Source organism: Lepisosteus oculatus, chromosome 2 (assembly GCF_040954835.1).
Source record: "Lepisosteus oculatus isolate fLepOcu1 chromosome 2, fLepOcu1.hap2, whole genome shotgun sequence".
NCBI lineage: Eukaryota > Metazoa > Chordata > Actinopteri > Semionotiformes > Lepisosteidae > Lepisosteus > Lepisosteus oculatus.
Window position 1 is genome coordinate 65,215,324 of NC_090697.1, and position 20,514 is coordinate 65,235,837.

At 47.2% G+C, this 20,514-nt stretch overlaps 2 protein-coding genes across 2 annotated transcripts; one reads left to right on the forward strand and one right to left on the reverse strand.

Moving 5' to 3' along the window:
• Positions 1-347: 347 nt before the first annotated feature.
• Positions 348-8,685, reverse strand: pcyox1 (prenylcysteine oxidase 1). Its single transcript, XM_006625595.3, has 6 exons — positions 7,936-8,685; positions 6,931-7,137; positions 6,227-6,401; positions 4,894-5,105; positions 3,205-3,357; positions 348-2,125 (listed from the first exon to the last, which is right to left on the reverse strand). Exons 1-6 carry the CDS (start codon positions 8,042-8,044, stop codon positions 1,458-1,460), a joined length of 1,524 nt encoding a protein of 507 aa, XP_006625658.1. The 5' UTR covers positions 8,045-8,685; the 3' UTR covers positions 348-1,457.
• Positions 8,686-8,748: 63 nt separating this feature from the next.
• Positions 8,749-18,457, forward strand: LOC102692861 (gastrokine-1-like). The gene is made up of 7 exons (XM_015342860.2): positions 8,749-9,568; positions 13,388-13,717; positions 13,873-13,929; positions 14,802-14,939; positions 16,783-16,893; positions 17,493-17,631; positions 18,232-18,457. Exons 2-7 carry the CDS (start codon positions 13,709-13,711, stop codon positions 18,339-18,341), a joined length of 564 nt encoding a protein of 187 aa, XP_015198346.2. The 5' UTR covers positions 8,749-9,568; positions 13,388-13,708; the 3' UTR covers positions 18,342-18,457.
• Positions 18,458-20,514: the final 2,057 nt, after the last annotated feature.

The window sequence follows — 20,514 nt, forward strand, 5'->3', positions numbered from 1 at the left end:
AATCTATTTTTTTGTTAAATGCCAGTTACTGAGACTGCTGTTGCAGGATGTCAGTTGTAGTCTCCTTGATATGGAGTGTAGGGGGTTCGTGTTTGTCTTAATAACAGAGCACCCTAAACTCCTGTGGATGTTTGAAAGTGGCGGTAATGGGCAGTGTATTTGCCCTTCTCTAACACAAGGACATCCCTCCTCTTCTCACTGGCTCTCCCTTTAACTGAAAGGAGCAAAAATTGTATCGGAACTATCGTACCACGGCGCCTGCTACAATTGTCCTGATGCTGATCGCCAGGATAATGCAAATTTACTGTAAAGTGATTTAAATGAATCCACTCCCAGGACAACTGTAGTTTCAATTGTGATTACTTTTAACATGTTTTTATTCATTGGTCATTTTTGCACTGTTTAGATCTTCAAGATTAGATTGACAAGAAAAATCAGGTCACAGCCTCATTGAAAATACATTTACCAAGGTTTGCAGTCCATGGCTGTCAAGTATAGCTATTATTTGCCATTTTTTTTGCACTTGTTAATTAAAAAAATACTTTTTATAGTTGTTTATACTACATTTTTGTGTTAAAAGTTAGAATTTTGTTAATTAAGGCAACAGGTAAATGCCATGAGTAAAACATCATACACGGATAATGCTTCAGATATGGTCTTTAGTGTTCCTTACTTCTGCTGTCTGAAGGTGCTGGGTAGGTTGGCACCGTTGCTGTCATTAAGCAGGGTCTCTCAAGGCCTGCTCACTGGGGACCCTTCAGTCGTCAGGTTTATTTTCCAGCTGAGCACTAAGTTAATTATTTGTGTAATTGTACATTTTAATTGTTTTGCGTATCAGCATTTTAAGAACTCAAACTGTCTCATCTAACATGAAAATTGCAATGGTTTAAGACATCTGAACCATTTTGACAGGTTTAATAAGGTTCATTATTTGTTCAGGTAAAGCGTTGAGTACCAGATAGCTCAGCTTGAAAGAAGCCCAGCAGGCATTCGGCGCTAGGAAAGCTGTATCCTCTATTGTGGAGACTGGGGGGGGTTTCCTCAGCTCAGGTCTGGGGGACCAGGGTTCTGAGACTTTTTTTTATCCACTCTCAGCTTCGTGCCCATTTTCACTTGATCCGTGTCAATTCTCATCTTCGCCGGGGTTTTAGTATATAAGAGGTTAAAGAGAGCTGTAAAAACTTCAAGATCTGGCCCCCTAGGCCCAATCCGTAGTTATCCCTGAACATTTTGTTTCTCCCTGCATGTTTGAATCAGCACTTGAATTAATCCCTCCTCCTCCAGCCAGGCATTCCAGAGAGTCTGAGCCATGCATGTAGAGTCCTGGTTCCAAAGATCCACTGCCCCGTCATGTTTCAAAGAGAAGTCGTTGAGTCCAATCATTTCTCCTCGCGTACAGTGGTCATTTTTGCGCTGCTGTGATCTTCAAGGGCTGGGGTCTGAGTGGCCCTCGCTCTTCACAGCTCCCCCCGGAGGCGGGTGTGCAGGTCCTCCTGGTCGATCTGGTGCGTCATGCCGTGCCAGCGGTGGTGGGCCAGCAGGGCGACGTTGCGCGCAGCGATGGCGCTCATCTCCATGGCGCTGGCCGCCCACTCGATGCCGTTGAGGTAGTACAGGCGCTCGTGCAGCACGATGGGCGGCAGCCGCTGCGGGGGGCTGTAGGAGGGGTACGCCAGCCAGGGCACCTCCGAAATCTCGTCCCACTGCAGGAACACGGACCCGAGCTGCTCCTTGCTGAGCCGCTTCCCCGAAAACACCTTCCACACGTTCGGCAGGCTGGCCGGGGGTCTCTTGTACCCCTGGGGTATGTGCACAGGGTCCAGCGAGCTGAGGCTGTTCAGCACCAGCCCCTCGTGCTCCATGGTGAGGATGTCGGACATCCAGAATGCAGAAGCAGGTCCCTTCACCCCCAGGTAGGACACGTTGATGCGGCCGTGCACCAGTGTGGCCACGGTCTGGTGGTAGCGACCCGGGAAGTGGCTCGGGACCGGCGGGGTGATGTTGGGGAAGGAGATGTCCGATTTGTCCTTGTGCAGCGGCGTAGCAATGATCACAATGTCATAGAGGTTGTGAGCCGTGCCCGATTCGGTCGCGTAGTTCACCTCGTACAGAGACACCGAGCCACCTGCAAGGCCAGCACAGAGACGCCTCAGGCTACAGGATATTGGCTATGTGGGGACTATGACCATGTACGTCAAGGAAGCGTCAGGCGTGCGCGGTGTTGGGATGAGGAAGCGTCAGTCTGCGCGGTGTTGGGATGAGGAAGCGTCAGTCTGCGCGGTGCCGGGGTGAGGAAGCGTCAGTCTGCGCGGTGCCGGGGTGAGGAAGCGTCAGTCTGCGCGGTGCCGGGGTGAGGAAGCGTCAGTCTGCGCGGTGCCGGGGTGAGGAAGCGTCAGTCTGCGCGGTGTTGGGGTGAGGAAGCGTCAGTCTGCGCGGTGTTGGGGTGAGGAAGCGTCAGTCTGCGCGGTGCCGGGGTGAGGAAGCGTCAGTCTGCGCGGTGCCGGGATGAGGAAGCGTCAGTCTGCGCGGTGCCGGGGTGAGGAAGCGTCAGTCTGCGCGGTGCCGGGATGAGGAAGCGTCAGTCTGCGCGGTGCCGGGATGAGGAAGCGTCAGTCTGCGCGGTGCCGGGATGAGGAAGCGTCAGTCTGCGCGGTGCCGGGATGAGGAAGCGTCAGTCTGCGCGGTGCCGGGATGAGGAAGCGGCAGGGTGCGCAGTGTTGGGATGAGGAAGTAATGCACAATTTTGGGATAAACTTCATTAGAAACACTAGTATTCACCTGCAGCCTTCTGTGTTTGTTTGGTGGCATCTTGCATCATGATTCATGATCTGTGCATCATGCATATTGCGTGTTTCTATGTCCACCAGTGCACTTCTGTGTCCCCTAAACTCTCTCTTTGTGTGTTTCAGTCTGCATCCATTTGGGCTTCTCCAACTCTGTTGGCTTGTGTCCCTCCAGCAGTTGTGGTGGTTGCCTCGGACTGTGCCTCTGGCTGCAGTTCTAGTTTTCTGTCGCTGTCCCTCAAAGTGCGTGGGGACACTTTGTGTTTCTATGATTGGCAGTTCAGAGGTGCCCGTATGTGCCCTTTTGTTTCTGCCTGTGTGCATTTCTGGTTTCATCGGTTTTCTGCTGGTTCTGTCTGTGTACGTGTTCCCTTGAGAAGCCCCGCTGATCTGTGACCGTGTGCGTGGCGTCTGTCCTCACCCGTCCTCAGAGGCCGTGGCTTGATGGTGACGGAGCTGACTTTGCCCTGGATGAGCTGCGCCCTGCTGTGCTGCAGGAGCCCCACACACACCAGTTTATTCCCGCCATCAACTGCCCAGAGTCCGGACTCCGCGCCTGCGAGCGACACCACGCCTGATAGGAGACACTGCAGGTTACCAGAGCAGCTGCATCAACTCCACCAGGGAAAACCCTCCCAGGGGCACACGGTACACAGAGAAACTCTTACTGCAGTTAGAACAATAAATGGAAGGTTCAGAAATACAGAATGAAGTAGCAGGGTGCTTACGTTTGGAAAAGTTTGGCTCTGGGTCTCGTTTTTCTTGTGAGCTCAGGTCTCATTTTTGGGAAGAACTAAGCTGTCCAGTCATAAGGCTCAGTACCACAGGGCTCTGCACTGAATCTCTCACACTAATGACCCTCCAATGAACCAAACTAGAGGATCACCTGTATGGCGACAGGGTTCTTGGGCACAGTTGGTGTGGATTTGGAAAAGGTCTTGCTTATTTAACTGAGGGTTTTTTGTACAAGCAACAGCCTTTAGGTTTATAGAAGGCCTTTGATAAGGTTCCTCGTAAAAGACTAATTCTGTAGTTGCAGACATGCCGTAGGCATTCCAGGAAAACCACAAATGTGGATGCAGAACATAAGACACAGGGATCAGTATTAGGACCACTGCTCTTCCTGATTTATATCAGTGATCTAGACTCTGGTATACTTCACAAACCATGTTAACAACAATGTTCATTGATAACAAAACTGGAAGAATAGTTACCATTGTACAGAATGCCAAAGAAATTCAAAAGACATAGAAGACAACTGGCAGATGGCATTGAGCATACATTGCAAACTGTGGCATGCACACAGCAAAATACTAACTCCGTTTATAAGTCGGGAAGACAGCGAGCTTGAAAAAGCTACGCATGATAGTGAAAGGGATGTACAGTATGTGGACAACGTTTTCATCTTGGAGACAGTATGAAGAAACATTGAAAAAGGCAAAAAAAAAAACTTGGGATATGTAATTTCAACTGAAGAATTTAAATGTTGCTCTGGAATCAGTCAAGAGGAGAGCAGCCAGGCTTAAAGGAATGTCCAATGCTGACAGGCTGAAGGAACTGAACCTTAAACAGACTTATTCTATCAAAACCTGTTGAACTCGAATCAGGTCCCCTCGTTGGCTAGAACAGAGGAGACTGTGAGGTTTTGAATACTTGGAATTCCTGCTTAGAGTGTTCAAAGGTCTCTAACATGTTGACAAAAGTCAACCCACTGGACTTCTGCAGCATCAACACGGAGGACACAAGTGGAAACTACAGGGAAGAGTATCTGGAACTGAGAACAAGAGACAGCCCTTTACACAAAGGGTTGTTGGAGTCTGGGTCAAGCTTCTGAGCTATACTGTCAAAACCAATACCATCACTTCTTTAAGGGAACGGCTGGAGGAGAAACTCATATCAAATAGGATCTGAGAATCAATCAGTTTTTACTTCTTTATTATGTCCCTAATTTGATCTCTTTAATTTATTTTAGAGATAGTAGACTAATAGATTCAAGTAAGGAACTGAGAGTTCAGCTTTAAAACATAATATAACAAAGCACTGTGATGCCAAAGAAAGTTCCAATACCTATCAATAGTCACGTTCTCTCATTGCTTGCTCACCCACTCACCCACAAAGGCGTTGATCTTGACACTCTGGCCGTAGTTGACCCGGGTAATCGGGGTGACAATGTCATTCAGAAACTGCTGCGAAAACCCCGCCCCCCGCATGGCCTCATCCAGCGTCTGATTGGTCAGGCGCAGAAATTCGCCCCCGCCCATTGCATGCAGGAGACGCTCAACGCTGGAGAAGGAGTAGCCGAACTGCTGGAACTGGTAAATCCTGAGAGTCAGAGAGAGCAAATTTCCTCAAACAGCTTCGAAGGAGACAGACAGAGATAGTGGAGAGGGAGGAGGAGATAGGGGTCGAAGGAGACAGAGCTAGCGGAGAGGGTGGAGGAGATAGAGGTCAAGGAGACAGAGCTAGCAGAGAGGGAGGAGGAGATAGAGGTCAAAGAGACAGACAGAGCTAGTGGAGAGGGAGGAAGAGGAGATAGGGGTCGAAGGAGACAGACAGAGCTAGGGGAGAGGGAGGAGGAGGAGATAGAGGTCAAGGAGACAGAGCTAGCGGAGAGGGAGGATGAGGAGATAGGGGTCGAAGGAGACAGACAGAGCTAGGGGAGAGGGAGGAAGAGGAGATAGGGGTCGAAGGAGACAGACAGAGCTAGGGGAGAGGGAGGAGGAGGAGATAGAGGTCAAGGAGACAGAGCTAGCAGAGAGGGAGGAGGAGATAGAGGTCAAGCAGACAGATAGAGCTAGCGGAGAGGGAGGAGGAGGAGATAGAGGTCAAGGAGACAGAACTAGCGGAGAGGGAGGAGGAGATAGGGGTCAAGGAGACAGACAGAGCTAGGGGAGAGGGAGGAGGAGACAGGGGTCAAGGAGACAGACAGAGCTAGGGGAGAGGGAGGAGGAGATAGGGGTCAACCAGACAGAGCTAGCGGAGAGGGAGGAGGAGATAGGGGTCAAGGAGACAGACAGAGCTAGGGGAGAGGGAGGAGGTGATAGGGGTCAAGGAGACAGACAGAGCTAGGGGAGAGGGAGGAGGAGATAGGGGTCAAGGAGACAGAGCTAGCAGAGAGGACCTAGGAGAGAGAAGGACCTAGTGCTGAAGCATTGAGTAGAAAGGGAACAGTAGATGAAAGGGGAGAATGGGGCAGTGAATAAGGAAAAGGAAGAAGAGCAAAAGAATAGTAGGAAGAGGTAGACTGGGAAAGATAATTTTAGGACAAAACTGAGGTGTGGAGGAGCTGCCAGAAAGAGAGAGGGAAGACGGGGGGAAGGTGAGGAAAACCACAGAGAAATTAACAGATCAATTAAGAAACAGGTGGGGTGGAGAAATGAGAGTTAAATCGGTCTGAGGAATAAGGAAGGAGGAAGAGCTTGTGCTGGGGGGGAGGACCTTACCTCATGAACTTGTCCAGGATGCTCTCCACCCACATCTGCATCCGTATGAAGTTGAAGCCATAGCGCCACAGCATGCGCAGGAAGTTAACGATGAACCAGTCGCTCTCCTCGAAAACCAGCTGCTGCCCGTCAAAGATGGCCATGCGGCTGGGCACGTCATGGCGCTGGGACAGGCCTCCGAGGGGACAGAGAACACTCCAGCGCTACAGAGCCTGGGTACAGTCTTCAGAAACCCTTAACCCCGCCTAAGTCTGTCTGGGTGTCCACATTGCACTGTACTGTGTTTCTACAACAACACGAGGCCCGGATTAGCTCAGCACCTCATGGTGCTTTTCTGTTTCCTCTAAACCAGCAGTACACAAACCGTGGCCCCAGGACTCCTGGAGGTCAGCGGAAAAGTGAAACAGAGCACTGCTGTCTATTTGTAAAGAGTAACAATTATGAACGCTGGATTACTTCTTGACTATTACATTAGATTTAGAAAAATAAGTATCTAGTAGCGTGTGGTGGTTGTCTGGAAACTGAAAGGGGTCCTTCCCACTCAAAAGGACTGGAAACTGCTGCTCTAAACCCGAGAGAACCCACCGGCTGTAAAGGAGCTCGGATCTGGTGAAGAGCAGGATTCGTGACTGACACAGGAGCTGCAGGACTGACGCGATCCAGGCCTGACATTTCTACCGATTTAAAGGCGTGCCGGCTCTCACCCAGCTGATCGACGAAGTGTTTCATGTGCAGGTTGAGGGGGTGAATGATGGAGCCCCCCGTCTCGTACTCGCCCCCCCCGATCTTGGCGGTGGCCAGCCGGCCCCCCACCACCCCGTTCTCGAAGACGTCGATCTTCACATCTGGCCCGAACTCCTTCCGCAGGTAGTAGGCAGTGGCGGTGCCCCCGATCCCCGCGCCCACCACCGCTGCAGAGAGAGACACAGTGACTCTCACAGAACACAGAATTTTAAAAAGCAAATCAGGGATGACACACTAGGAAACAGCTGCAGGCTAGAGATTACATGAACATTTTGCTTAATAAACAGAAGCAAAGTGACTTGGGTACAGGTCATCTTTTCAACCCCAACATGAGTTTGACAATAAAGGTTGAATGCTCAAGGTGGGGTGGTGTAATTATAGGAGAACCACAGGGATCTGTACTAGAATATTAGATTCTGGTTTACTGTTGTTAGTAAACTTTAGAGGTCTGCAGATTATACAAAATTAATGGATTAGCAAACACTAGAAGCAGGAAATGATTAAGAAACAATACTAGACTGGGCAAAAACCCAGGCTTCGTTTGAGAAACAGCTGGAAGAGATCCTTGGATCAGCTAGCGACTAACTTCCAAATGGGCTAGAAGGACAAATGGCTTCTCTCGTCTGTAACGTTTCTTCTCTTCTTATTCCAGCACAGTGGTGGCTCCATTAGTCAACGAAAGCCTTTTCCTTTACGTCTACTAGAAAGTTTAAGTGGATTTCTCTTTTAAATTAGTTGTTGTAATGCATATATACCTATTTAATAACACTTGAACTACAACAACACGCTGATTGCATCACCTCAGCACATGAGGCCAGTCAACTCTAATCTTACATTCACTCCTGTGTTTTATTAATGCTCAATTTATCAAAACGACGTTTAATCGATATCCAACTTTTTCGAAATGCATGGCTGTACAGAGTGGTAAGTTTCTTTGGCGTTGTTCAAGACAGAGAAAATCCTACCTATTTTCTTCGGCGCTTCCCGGTGCTCTGGTGCCGAGGCGAAACCACGGCGGCCGCTCAGACACAGAGTCAGAAGCAGAAGTGAACGGATAGGAACCAAAATGATCATGTCTCTTGCAAATTATTAATATTGCTTAAAAATAAATAAACGTGTTGGACATCAACTTTCAGTTTTCAGTGCAGTGCCAGTACGCGTTACCTTATTTAACTCGCCTCTCGGAATTATAGTGTTAAAAGTCTAAATATTCTTAACTCGGTGTGAATTTCGTCAGTGTCCAAAGGTCTGGCTTAAAGAAAATAAAATCGACGACAGTCAGATTGTGACGACAAATTAAAGTCTTCTGCTGCGGTTTCTGCTAGTTTCGCAAAACGTGCAGTACAGTAGCTAAACGTGCAAACTAAATTAGTGGTAACAGATATAATCCAATTTATTTGTTGTGTAAAACATCCGGTAGCTGTCCGCTGCACCGAACAAAAAAAAGGTCACCGATTTAATATCCACTAAATGTAACTGCAGTAACCCGTACAGATACCACGGCTGTTTACAGCCGAGTATTCAAAGTTCAGCTTCCGTATTGAAGCCAAAGCTTGTCGAAGTTGTACCCTCACATATACATTTATCTATTTAAATACAAACGTTTGTAATCTAAATGTCTAACACTTGTACGGGTAGTTATTTAGTATAATTGTGGCGGATAACATTTATATAGACATTTTTTTCCTCTTCTGTGTCACCCATGTATAATCCCCGGTTTCTTTTCCGAACTATATGGCTAGATGCTGTATGTAAAGAAACTGGTGTCCACTTCCTCCATTTTGGCTCAATCAGTTTAACCGTGCACCGTACCAGTTTAGCTTCCTGTTCGGAGCCAAAATGGATTCCGTTTCTTAGTCTTCCGTCAACATAAAGGTGAAACTCGTGCAAAACGGAGAGCATGCTTTCAAGTGAACTGCACTGTGGGATAGCAAAAACTCCGAGAACTGCTGTACTACGTCTTCTACACAGCCCTTTACAGCATTTCCATCCGTTTCTAGGTACCTGCTTTTTGCTTAGGATCGCGGTTTGCCGGTCTAACCAGCAGGCACAGAGTACCAAGAGGAACTACACGCTGACCATTTCTCCGTAGCACTTAATTACTATATGTGCATATAGAGACCTGCTGAGAAATTCCAAATTTGAATGTATTTCAGGTATCAGCCACGTACTCCTCTGTGTCAATATCAGACTCTACATCATGCATAAGGCCAAGCAGGATCAGGTGGTGTTTTTTGTTGCTTCTGTTTTTTTCTCCCTATATTCTTGTGAGAACTGGATCACAAATTGCTTAGATCTCTCCTCCTGCACGTTATCATTCCACACTTGGGTGTAGCACAGTGCTACTACCGGCTCCTGATTAGATTAGCACAAGTCCTCTGTCACATTGGAACAAGTGCCCACAAAACAAACCGCTGGGCTCTTCAACGGCCTGTGGAGTGAATGTGAGAAACGTTCCCGGTGTGGGAAGAGAACACTGGAAGATTCCCAGAAGGACGTTTCTCCTCTCCTCTTTTCCTTGAAAGTCTCGAGCTCAGAGCCAGCTGTCAAGCTGTGATCCTGAAGAGCTGACACTTTGTCTGACAGACCTCAACCTGGGTAAGCCATCTCAAGGGGCATGAACACATTAATTGTAACTCGTTCTCACACAGGGACAATTAGTGAGTTAAGTGTTTATGGCTGTGTCACTGAAAGGTCTGAGCTAGGATGTTTGTAGGTGACTGAGTGTTTTTAACCCATTATACCATCTGTGATTGCCCCACGTAAAGCACTGTGTATTCCAAACATTTGAAGCCCTAATCTGTGCCCATTAGTGACAGGCCAGCTGTAATCGAGTTTTTAAAGGCCCAGCCTGCCATAGTCTGAGTCATCAGTCTGAACATCCGATTGTCTGCTCAGTTCCTGCTCTCCTCGGGCCTCCTGGTTATGAAAACCATGTTCTCATGAGTATTCATGCAGACACGTGAAACTAGAGTTGTCTGATTAATCTGACCGAGAGCTGTGCAGGAATGAAATCCTAGGAAGGTCCAGTAGACCAGGGCTGTGATTTTAGACTTACGAATGCAAAATTCCCATCCATCCATCTTCTAACTTCTAACTAACTTCTTCCAATTCAGGATCAGAGGGGAGCCGGTGGCAGGCAATGGGCACAAGGCAGGGAACGCCCTGGAAAGGATGCCAGTCTATCGCAGAGCGCACACTTACACGGGGGCTAATTTTCCCAGAAGCCAATTAACCCACCACCATGTCTTTGGACTGTGGGAGGAAACTGGAGCACCCGGAGAAACCTATGTGAACATGCGGAGAACGTGCAAACTCCACACAGATAGTACCCCAGGTCAGGAACTGAACCCTGGGCCACCGTGCTGCCCACAGTTCCCATCCACACCTCCTAAATATTTCCAGTTGAATCCGTTTTTGGATCAACAGAAGTTCATGGAAGTTTAGGGTTGAAAATCAGGACATCCCACAGTTCCCCAGGGACAGGCATTACTCTGATAGTTATAAAACTGTACAGAGGGCATTTCATTTCTTGCAGGATTTTAGGGGCATCAAACAAGCTACCCAGCCATGTTGTTGACTCATGTCCTGGCTTCTGTCAAGAAACTGTTGAATGTGGTCCCTCGATCGATTCACTACAACACGTCAAACAGGCTTGATGGGCTAATGGCCTCCTCCCGTTTCTGTCCTTTCTTTTCTTCTTTCTGAGATTAATGGGATTTCTGTTTGCTGCCAACGTATCTCAGGAACGCAAAAGCGCAGTTTGGCGACTTCAGATTGAATTGATCTGCTTATCTCGGTCGTATCTGGACTTTCTCCACCCCTGTTTGACTTGGAGTTGTGGCTGTGAGCCCAAGTCCCCAGCCGGGAAAATTCTCAGGCTGTGTGTCGGGCGGGACGTGGGATCTCCCAGGATGTTATTGTCAATAGGTAATTAAAGGACGGGCCCGTTCAGGAATCATGCCATTTGCCGTTTGATCTCGCAGGCAGAAACATGCAATCTGACAGCTCAGTCTGTGATACAGAGCTGTGTTCAGTGTAGCTCAGAGAAGGGAAAATCCCAGGGACCAAAGGGACTGAGCAGGATTGTATTTAGACTCTCATAATTCATTTAAAGAGGGAATATTGGCTCAAAAACACATTTGGATACAATAATTTAGAACAGAGGATGGCACGGTGGCACACTGCTTAGCATTACTGCCCTGTAGAGCTGAGGCTATGAGTTAGTTTCCAAACCTGGGGTGCAGTCTGTGTGGAGTTTGCGTGTTCTTCCCCGATCACCTGTGGTTTCCTCCCACAGTCCAAAGACAGTGGGTTAATTGGCTTCTGGGAGAAACAGCCCTGGCGTGAGTGTGTGTGCCCTGCAATGGGCTGGCATCCTGTCCAGGGTGAACCCTGCCTTGTGCCCATTGCTTGGCAAGATAGATTCAGACTCTCTTCTGATCCTAAATTGGAAGAAGCAGTTAAAAAGTGATGGATGGAATTTAGAATAGATGGAATATTATCACTTTCTCTTTTTTTAAAGTACGTTGTGTAGTGTTCAATATGCCATCAGAATTTAACAACCAGGAAAGAAGTTATTGTATGGATATAAATATGGTCCCTATGCGGCAGGGGTTTATGGCCAGTGTGCACATCTAGTTTTTATCAGGGAGATGTGAAGCTAGCTCTGTGATCACGGGTGTGAGCCTGGGTCAGGTCACCAGCTGACTATGATGGGGACTCCTCATGCAGAGACACACAATCAGTTGAGCACAGTCAAGTTGGGGGGGGGGGGGGGGTCAGTTACCCAGGGAGAAACAGTGACCCCTGCAGCCTCTCAGGACGTGCCTCTCCTCCAATCAGCACGGATCCTCCAGTATGGGGCTGTGCTGCCTGTGATGTGTTAAGAGATTATTGGCTCAAAGGTGAGCAAGTGGGAGGAGTCTGCCTATATTTCCTCATTCCTGCTGTGTGCGGTTCATAGCTGTGAAATGAGACATGAAAAAGCACATAATTGTGGAGTATACTCATAGTTATTACATAAATACTTCTATGCTATGCTATTCTAAATTTTAAAAAATGAACAGGTGAATTTGAACAATCAGCTTTAATTAAAAAATCTAAGAAGCTTGTATTCCAAGAATGTATATATATGTACAGTATGTATATTCTATGAGCTTATAGATACTATTGTTACATTATGTATTTATCTCAGCAGTGTTATAAAATCTATGTTTTAAAATTCTATTTAAATTGTAAAATTGCCTTCTGAACTCAGTGTTAATGATGAATAATTACTCATAGAAAATGTCCTGTGGGAATTTTCCTTAGCTGTAATGCTCTGTGTGGCTGCTATTGACAGCTCCAGTGATGTATGATCCTGCTCGAGCACATCTGATCTGAAATGATATGAATTAATCAACTTAATTCATTTGGATGAAAGGCTAATCATAAATCATGTAGTTATTCTGCAATATTGTCAAATTCATTGTCTTAACACTGTGTTCTCTAGAGTAGCAGACAAGACTTTAGGCCCTAGAGAATATCATGGGGCCTTACTAGTGCATTATCCAATGTGATGTCAGAATACAAAGTACAATGCACTACTATGGCCTCATTTAAGATACTGTGTACATTTTCATTCACCATATATAACAGGTGACCAATTCTTGTGCAGGGGAGCTGGAATTTACTCCAGCAAACAACAGCACTAGGCAGGATACACCCTGGCTGGGATACTAGTTCATCACGGGGTATAGACACATAAACAGACACACTCACACTCACACTAGGCCCAGTTTTCCCAGAAGCCAATTAACCTAACAGTTTGTCTTTGAATTGTGGGAGGAAACACACATGAACAAGAGGAGAGCAAATAGACTCCATACAGATCCATCCCAGGTCAGGAATTGAACCCAGGGCCCCAGTGCTACAAGGATCCAATGCTAACCTCTGCCACTGTGCCTCCCCAGATAGTGCCAAACTATAATAAATTGACAAATAAAAGCTGTGAAGTGTTAGCAGTGTAATCCAGGGTCACTCTGTCCATTCCACTGCAGTGCTTTATGCTCACAAGATCAAGAATAATTACTGAAGAACAAACAACGTATGAAGGCTAATAGAATTCCTGTTAGGGATTGGACTGGGAGGGCCATAGGGTGAGTAGCAAGGAGATGCAGAGACACACTTTCTGCAGCACTGCAGGAAATACCCCAGTATAAGACAAACATTCCTCCCCAAATTAACAAATCAATCCCAGAATCCCTTCACCCGTCAGAATCAGAACAACTACCAATCCTAGTGGGGGAGGAAACTCACCCCAACTCAACACCAACCCAGTGTGTGATCTCATGTAACTGCCCAAGGAACAGAAAGTCAGCCTTCTAATAATATGAGGTTAATGTTATATAAGTGTTCATAAATGTTTGTTAATAGTGGCAAGAGTGCAGTTCTTCAATCCTGGCAGTGCTGCTCTGGGAGTCTGGCAGTGCTGTGATCCATTGGCAGCCAGTGGCTTATCTGGCCAGAGGAGTGCCGTCAGTTAGTCACCAGCCTCCGCCTCTGAGTCAATATGTGAACATGGAGGGACCCGACAGGATCGCTCCGCTGCTGTGTGTTGCTTTTGTGAGTGGGTATTTGCCCAGGGCCTCCCGCCCTGCCCACGCCCCTGCCCTGCGGGTACATTAAGGAGGCACAGAGGAGCAGCTCCTCAGTCAGACGTCCCCCTGGCACCTTCTCTGCACACCTGCAGTCGGCATGGCTAAGGTAAGGGCATCCTGCTGGAGCCTCTGGTCTCCTTGTCCAATTTCTGAGACCGATGCGTCTCCAGCTGTGGAGGATCGTGGTGATTTCCACGGGTGAGGAGGAGGGACACTGATGAGTCAATGAATTCACTGTGCCCTTTCTCTCCTCTCTCCCAGTGTCTCGCACTCACTCTCCTGCTCGGAGTTCTCCTGGCGCCCATCCTCGCCGAGGAGGTGAGTGTCTCTTGTCGTGTCTGTCCCCTTCCCTCGCTCTCTTCTCTCTGTCAGAGTCTTCCACTGCCCCTCCTGCTCTCCTCTGTCCCAGTCTCTGTCCATCTCCCCGGCCCGGATCACTGTAACCCCAGGGCAGGGTCCGTGTGCAGCTGAAGTCCTGTCGTTTCAGTATTAGCTCTCTCCTTATCCCTCTCTCTTCCTCCCTCTCTCAATCTTTCTGCACACCAATTCTGTCCCTACCTCTCCCTTTATCTCTCCCCCTTCTCCCTCTTTCTCTCCCTCTCGCATCTCTTCCTCTCTCTCCTTTTCTCCCTCTATCCCTCCTTCACTCCCTCTCTTCCACTATCTCTCTTCCTCACTCCCTCTCTTCCTCTTTCTCTCCTTCTTTTCCTGTTTCTCTCTACCCCTCTTTCCCCCTCCCTCAATGTTTCTCTCCCCTTACCTCTCTCCCTCTCTCACCCTCCCTCTCTCCCTGTCTCACCCTCCCTCTCTCTCCCTCCCTCTATCTCTATCCCTCTCTCCCCCTCCCTCTATCTCTCTATCCCTCTCTATCCCTCTCTCCCCCTCCCTCTATCTCTCTATCCCTCTCTATCCCTCTCTCCCCCTCCTTCTATCTCTCTATCCCTCCCTCTATCTCTCTATCCCTCTCACCCCTCCCTCTATCTCTCTATCCTTCTCTCCCTCTCTCCCCCTCCCTCTATCTCTCTCTCTCCCTCCCTCTATCTCTCTATCCCTCTCTCCCCCTCCCTCTATTTTTCTATCCTTCTCTCCCTCTCTTCCCCTCCCTCTTTCCCTCTCTCCTCCTCTCACTGTCTCCGGCTCTTCCTCTCTTTCCCTTCCTTACTCTCTCCCTCTCTCCCTCCCTCTCCCAGAGTGTGTCACTGGTCAACAAGGGGAAAGATGGGAAGGATGTCCACCACACTCTGGTGATCAACAAGGAGCAGGGAATCGCTATCCAGCACGTGGGGGCGGGGCGCCAGTCCGTCACCGCCATCATTGACTACAAGACTGTGAGTACCATGGCAACAGGCTTGGGGAGGCGGGGGGTGGGGGGGACTGAGGGACCCTCCTGGGGAGTGCGTAGAGATTCTGCTTGGCTTTATGATCCAGCTGCTTCTGACATGATGGCACCAGTTAATTGTCCATTTACATTGGACATGTGGAGCACTGGGAGCACATCACAGGACAGGAATCACTGATCTGTCTCACAGACACCATGTGTCTGTGCTCTTCACAGTTACTGCTGTTAGTGCTCATTTGAACTTACTTAATTGGATGTACAGTATTATTAAATTTGATGTTTCTACTGAATCTACCGCTAACGTTTAAATTACTTCTTCTGACTTTTTTTTCTGCCGATTCGTTGTGTGGCATGAGTTCTGAAGATACAAAATTACAGTTAGGGTACTTGTGTGAATCCATTACAAAGCTGGCAGTTTGCTCCTTGGTGTCTGTCCTGTATTCAGGTCACATACAGATATCCTGGAGAGCATCTCCAGGTTATTGAACTGTTCGAACCGGATGCTAGTCAGCAGCACTCCTGTGCATTGTGAAGCAATGACATTTTGCATGTATGCAAGTGGGGCTGTAGGGCACTCACGTGTATGACAGACCAGAGACTACCACATCGCCAGTGTCCACTAGAGGGCGCACATGAGCCTTCAGGAACACAAATGGTGATGTCATTGAGCTGATCTAGCATGCTCTGGTGGGAACAGCTGTTATCCACAGGAACACTTTCCAAAGCATTGCATTTGTGTAAGCAGTAACTTTCCATCCTCATGGGTGGTACCTGTCCAGTACCAGGCTTACATGTAGTCATTTGAATGCATTTATCAGATGCTGCCTTCTTTTGGTCACCAGATTCCAGGAACACAGAGTGGCCCCTCGCTCTGTTGCTGCAGTGGGTTGAGTAGCGTGGCTGTGGTTGTTGTCTGTGTCAGTTAAGAAGGTCCAGAACACCCAGGTTCAGTGTGTCGCAGGGATGCGTAGGAGCCAGTCTGATATCTGGCTTTGGTCTCAGGAGTGGGACAAGCTCTGTTCCTCAATCCTTTGACACGGGGGTGTGCCTTCAGGTATCTGATCTAATTCAGGTTCAGGTCTAATTCTGGCTGTGGTCTCAGGAGGGGGACAAGCCCTGTTCCTCAATCCTTTGACACGGGGGTGTGCCTTCAGGTATCTGATCTAATTCAGGTTCAGGTCTAATTCTGGCTGTGGTCTCAGGAGGGGGACAAGCTCTGTTCCTCAATCCTTTGACGCGGGGGTGTGCCTTCAGGCAGACAGCTGGCCCCAGAACGCTGCCGGGCAGCTCCAGGTGGATCCTGCACCCTGAAAGCCAGCAGGCTGGACGACATAGCTCATGAGCTGTAAACCCACTGGGGCCTTCACGATCAGGGGCCCATCTAGCCCCTTCAGTAGTTCATAGCTAATGGTTTAGACTGAGGATCTCATCCAACTGTTTCTTAAAACAAGCTGGCCTATCAGCTTCGACAATATGGCTGGCTAGATTGTTCCATGCTCCCACAACCCTCTGAATAAAGCAGTGCCTCCTATTCCCACTTTTAAATGTTCTTCCATTCGTGTCCCCTGGCTGGTATTTTATTGTTGATTCTGAAGAAGTCTACTGGGTTGACGTTGTTAATGCCTTTGAGGACTTTGAATACTTGTATCATGTCCATCCCTGTTCTTTCTGCTCAGGACTCGAAGGGTTTGAATTGTTCATTGTGAAATACTGAAGTCAGATAACAAAGAACCAAGAAGACGCTGTAGGTTTCCAGGTGTAGCTGCTGTGACGTGAGTTTAGGGGTCTATTTTCTGAGGTGACACACGGCGGATGTGCACTGTTTCCATCAGGGGATCATCGCCTACAGGGCATTTGAGTCGCAGTCCTGTTTCATCGTCAGGATGGACCGGGCCACCTTCCCTCCTCTGGACAAACTGAGACAGGCAGCGGAGGATGAGAAGGTGAGACAAAGAGAGAAACACTTAAGAGTACAGACAGAGGACTGTTCTAATTTTAATATCTGTCTTTCTTTTCTCCTTATGTCTCTCATCCGTTTCCTCCTTTCTTCCCTCTGCCTCTCAGTTATGTCTTTCCTTCTCATCCTCCTCCCTTTCTTTTTCTCCTCTCTCTCTCGTCCTGCTAACCTCTTTTCCTACAGTATCTCCACCTTCTCCCTTCTCCCTTCTCCCTCTCCCTTCCCCTTCCTCTCAATTTCAGTTCAATTCAAGAACACTGTGTGACCAATGAACTACAGTGATGCCGAAGCATATTCAATTAACACAACTTTTACAGGCGATTACAATACAGACACATCATGGGATGTTTACATGCAACATGCAACATATAGAACATTCCTGGGAGACAGGCTCACTGCTCCTCAGGCTGTAACAGGAGATCACATACCGGGCTGCCAGTTCAACTGAGTTCCCTGTCCCTTCTCCCAGTCGGATTTAGAGCTGTTCTGATTTTGGCAGCTGTGGAGCTGTTCTGATTCTCTCTTTCTCTCTCCCCATTCTCCTTTCCCCACCTCCCTCCTCCCCCTTTCTTCCCTCTCCTACAGAGCCAGAAGAAGAGGCCCCCTCCCCCTGGCAAGCAGTACAATGTCAACCCAGAGCCCATCAAGGACCTGTCCAAGCTGGGGGCCCCAGTCCAGGCCATGTGCCACGACCTGCCCACTCACTGGGCCCAGGAGCAGATCGGTAAGCACAGCGCAGTCAGATCATGCTGCTTTCGAACTGGCGTCTCTGCAAGCATCTTCTTCATAGATGTGAATTTTAAACTGCAGCAAACAGGAAACTCACGATAGTGCACCCATCAGCAGTTCAGAATAAAAAAGACATTTACACTAAATTATCAAGACCTACTGTGAACAATACAGCACCTATGGGGTACTTGTAAAGATAGTTGATGTATTCAACCATCTTCAGCATTAAAGATTCAATGCTAAACTATGTTATATCAATGGATTAGATCATAATCACATTATGGTCCAAACCTGAAGGCAGGTTTTATATTTTATTATGTTTAAAGCTTGCAGTATCTTACTGCAAGACTGAACAATAAATGCTCCATCATGTTATTTTTTAATCCATCATTTTTATGTGTAGTTGGAATATGAAACATGGGTGAAATTGCATCTTTTAAAATCCATGCTTTTCTTTACTTGTAAGTCTGAATCAAGAAATGCCTCTCGGATGTTTTAGACATGTATTTGCATGTCCTAAAAGTTTGCAAACATCCGGTTCTGTTGGGAACTCCTGTGTCTGATGGAAGGCGTCGATGCTTCTCTCTCTCCACAGGAGAAATGTTCTTTTTTGGTGAATCGGGAAAGTGCTTCAATCTGAATCTCCTCTTCCTCCTCAACATCAACATGTGTCGGCACTCTGAGGTCCACTCATCCTACTACTAATCGCCTACCCCCTGCCCCGCCACCCTGCCCCTGACCAGAATCCTGCCCAGATATAATCTGATATAAGAGCTATAAGCTCTTTCTTCCCGCAAATAAAGGCTTTCAGCTTCATCACACCTGCCTCTCTTCTGTCTGCTTTCTTCCATAAAACACTTCACAGCAGCCGGGCAAACTAGTCCAGATAGTGTGGCCCTGCAGAATGTACAGGAAAATAACATCCATCAATAGCTTCAGATCAGGAAATAGAGCAGTTGGAGACTGATCCCTCCATATTAAATGCTCCACTAAACAGAGAGAGAGGTCTGGTTTTGCTAAACTTTCAATTTTACTTCTATGCCTTCGGTTTACACTCATCGCCTGTTTAACCTTGCAGGATTTCTGGGGAATTGAGAACCTTAAATGGCTGAAGATCAGGAAGTAGTGTGGGTTTAGAATGATTAAAGTCATAAATGATTCCATGATAAAAGAGCTCAGGTGACATGATCCGTAATTATGGTGCTTTAATATTTACCACCTCATTGCCTGAGCATATCTGGTCTCAGAAGCTAAGGCAGGCCAGGCCTGGTCTTACTGGGATGGAAGACAAGAAAATTGAGATTGCTGCCACAAGTAATGTTGGTGGACCAGTAGGTGGCACTCTTCTTCAGAATGTCTAATCCTGTGCTCCAGTATTGTGACAGGGAACATCGTGTTGGAGAGGCACTGTCCTTCAGAAGGAAATTTCAACTGAGGATAGACTACATGCCAGAATTTAGAAATTTGAAAAGCACAAAATGGAAAGGAAAGGCAGGTTTTTCTAAACTTCCAATTTTATTTCTATGCCTTTGTTTTGCGCTGTTCAGGATACACTCCTGTGTCTTGAAGTCCACTTTGAAAAAAGTCTGGTCTCACTATAGGTATATTGGGGTACCTCTTAGATGGTGTAAATTTCAATTTGGCTCCATAATTATGCAATTACTTCAATGTTCAGCAGAAAGACTACCAAGCCATGTTCATCTGAAGGGCTCAGTCCAGAATGTCTATAGCCTGTTTTTTACTTGGACCTCAGCAGGAAATAAAAACAGAAGGAAAAGCACAGCCAGCTAAGGATAATTTATATGAGATAAATAATTTTAAAAGCTGTCCTTGTCAATAACTCACAAGTATCAGAAGTGCAAAAGATTGAGTAACCCAGGGTCACTTAATCTACTGCACTGCTGTACTTATACACAAACAATCAATCCCAGTTAATTACTAATTAAAATGCAAACAAGTTATCAAGGCTAATTACAAATTAAAGTCCTGAAGTAAACTCCTGCTGTTGATTGAACTGAAAGGCTCACAGGGTGAATACCAGTATTGAGGTCCATTGCCAGTCAATTGCTTCTCAGCCAGCAAGTCAAGTTGAATCAAATGTGCTTCTTTATAGCGCTCTTTGCACCAGAGTGTCTCTGAGCTCTGCCAGGACTACGGTGGAATCTGTCGACTCTCGGTGTCACTCAGGACCACAGTGCCGTCAGTGAGGGACATGTCTCTTCTCCAGTCAGCGACGATTGGATGTGCTGTCTGTGATGTGTTGAAAGATGATTGGCTTGAAGGCCCGGGAGTGGGAGGAGTCTGCCTACACTTCCTCATTCTCCTGTGTGCAGTCAGGAGGTTTCTAGCTGTGGGCAATACATGAAAAACACACAACTGGTGATTTTAAAATGTGGTGCGTATAACAAAAATAATGGTTGATTTTATTATAAACCGACTATGAACCATTCATTAGCTGCAACAGTGTTTTCCAATCCAGGAGCTCTTGACCCCAATGTCTACTGTTCTGTTGTTTAAACTGAGCTCTTGAGTATTGAATTCACTCCCAAATTTAACATTTAATGAGCAAATTAGATCTCAGTTCCAACTGCCCAACTGAAGGTCCAGCTGGATCGAAAACTACCAGACACTGAGGTCTCAAGGACCAGAACTGGGTGGATTTTACTGTTGTTAATGGTACAGCTGAGCTGTCTCCTTGAACTCATAACAGAACTGAAAATCTTAATTAAAGGGTCATCAACAAGGATAAGACATTATACTCCATTATATTTCCTTGGTATAAAAGCTCTATATTTAATCCTTGTTTTACATTGATGTAAGATGACATATTTCTTATTTTATTTTTAAGATACTGATATTTATGTCACACCTGCAGTTT

What these genes read in the sequence shown, in the direction of transcription:
- pcyox1 (XM_006625595.3), bottom strand. Translation starts at nt 8,044, where the DNA reads ATGATCATTTTGGTTCCTATCCGTTCACTTCTGCTTCTGACTCTGTGT. An exon ending in ACACTTCGTCGATCAGCTGG is followed by an intron (nt 6,402 to 6,930) that starts GTGAGAGCCGGC and finishes GTCCCCTCGGAG; the next exon opens with GCCTGTCCCAGCGCCATGAC. An exon ending in ATCCTGGACAAGTTCATGAG is followed by an intron (nt 5,106 to 6,226) that starts GTAAGGTCCTCC and finishes TCTGACTCTCAG; the next exon opens with GATTTACCAGTTCCAGCAGT.
- LOC102692861 (XM_015342860.2), top strand. An exon ending in CGCCCATCCTCGCCGAGGAG is followed by an intron (nt 13,930 to 14,801) that starts GTGAGTGTCTCT and finishes TCCCTCTCCCAG; the next exon opens with AGTGTGTCACTGGTCAACAA. An exon ending in CCATCATTGACTACAAGACT is followed by an intron (nt 14,940 to 16,782) that starts GTGAGTACCATG and finishes TGTTTCCATCAG; the next exon opens with GGGATCATCGCCTACAGGGC.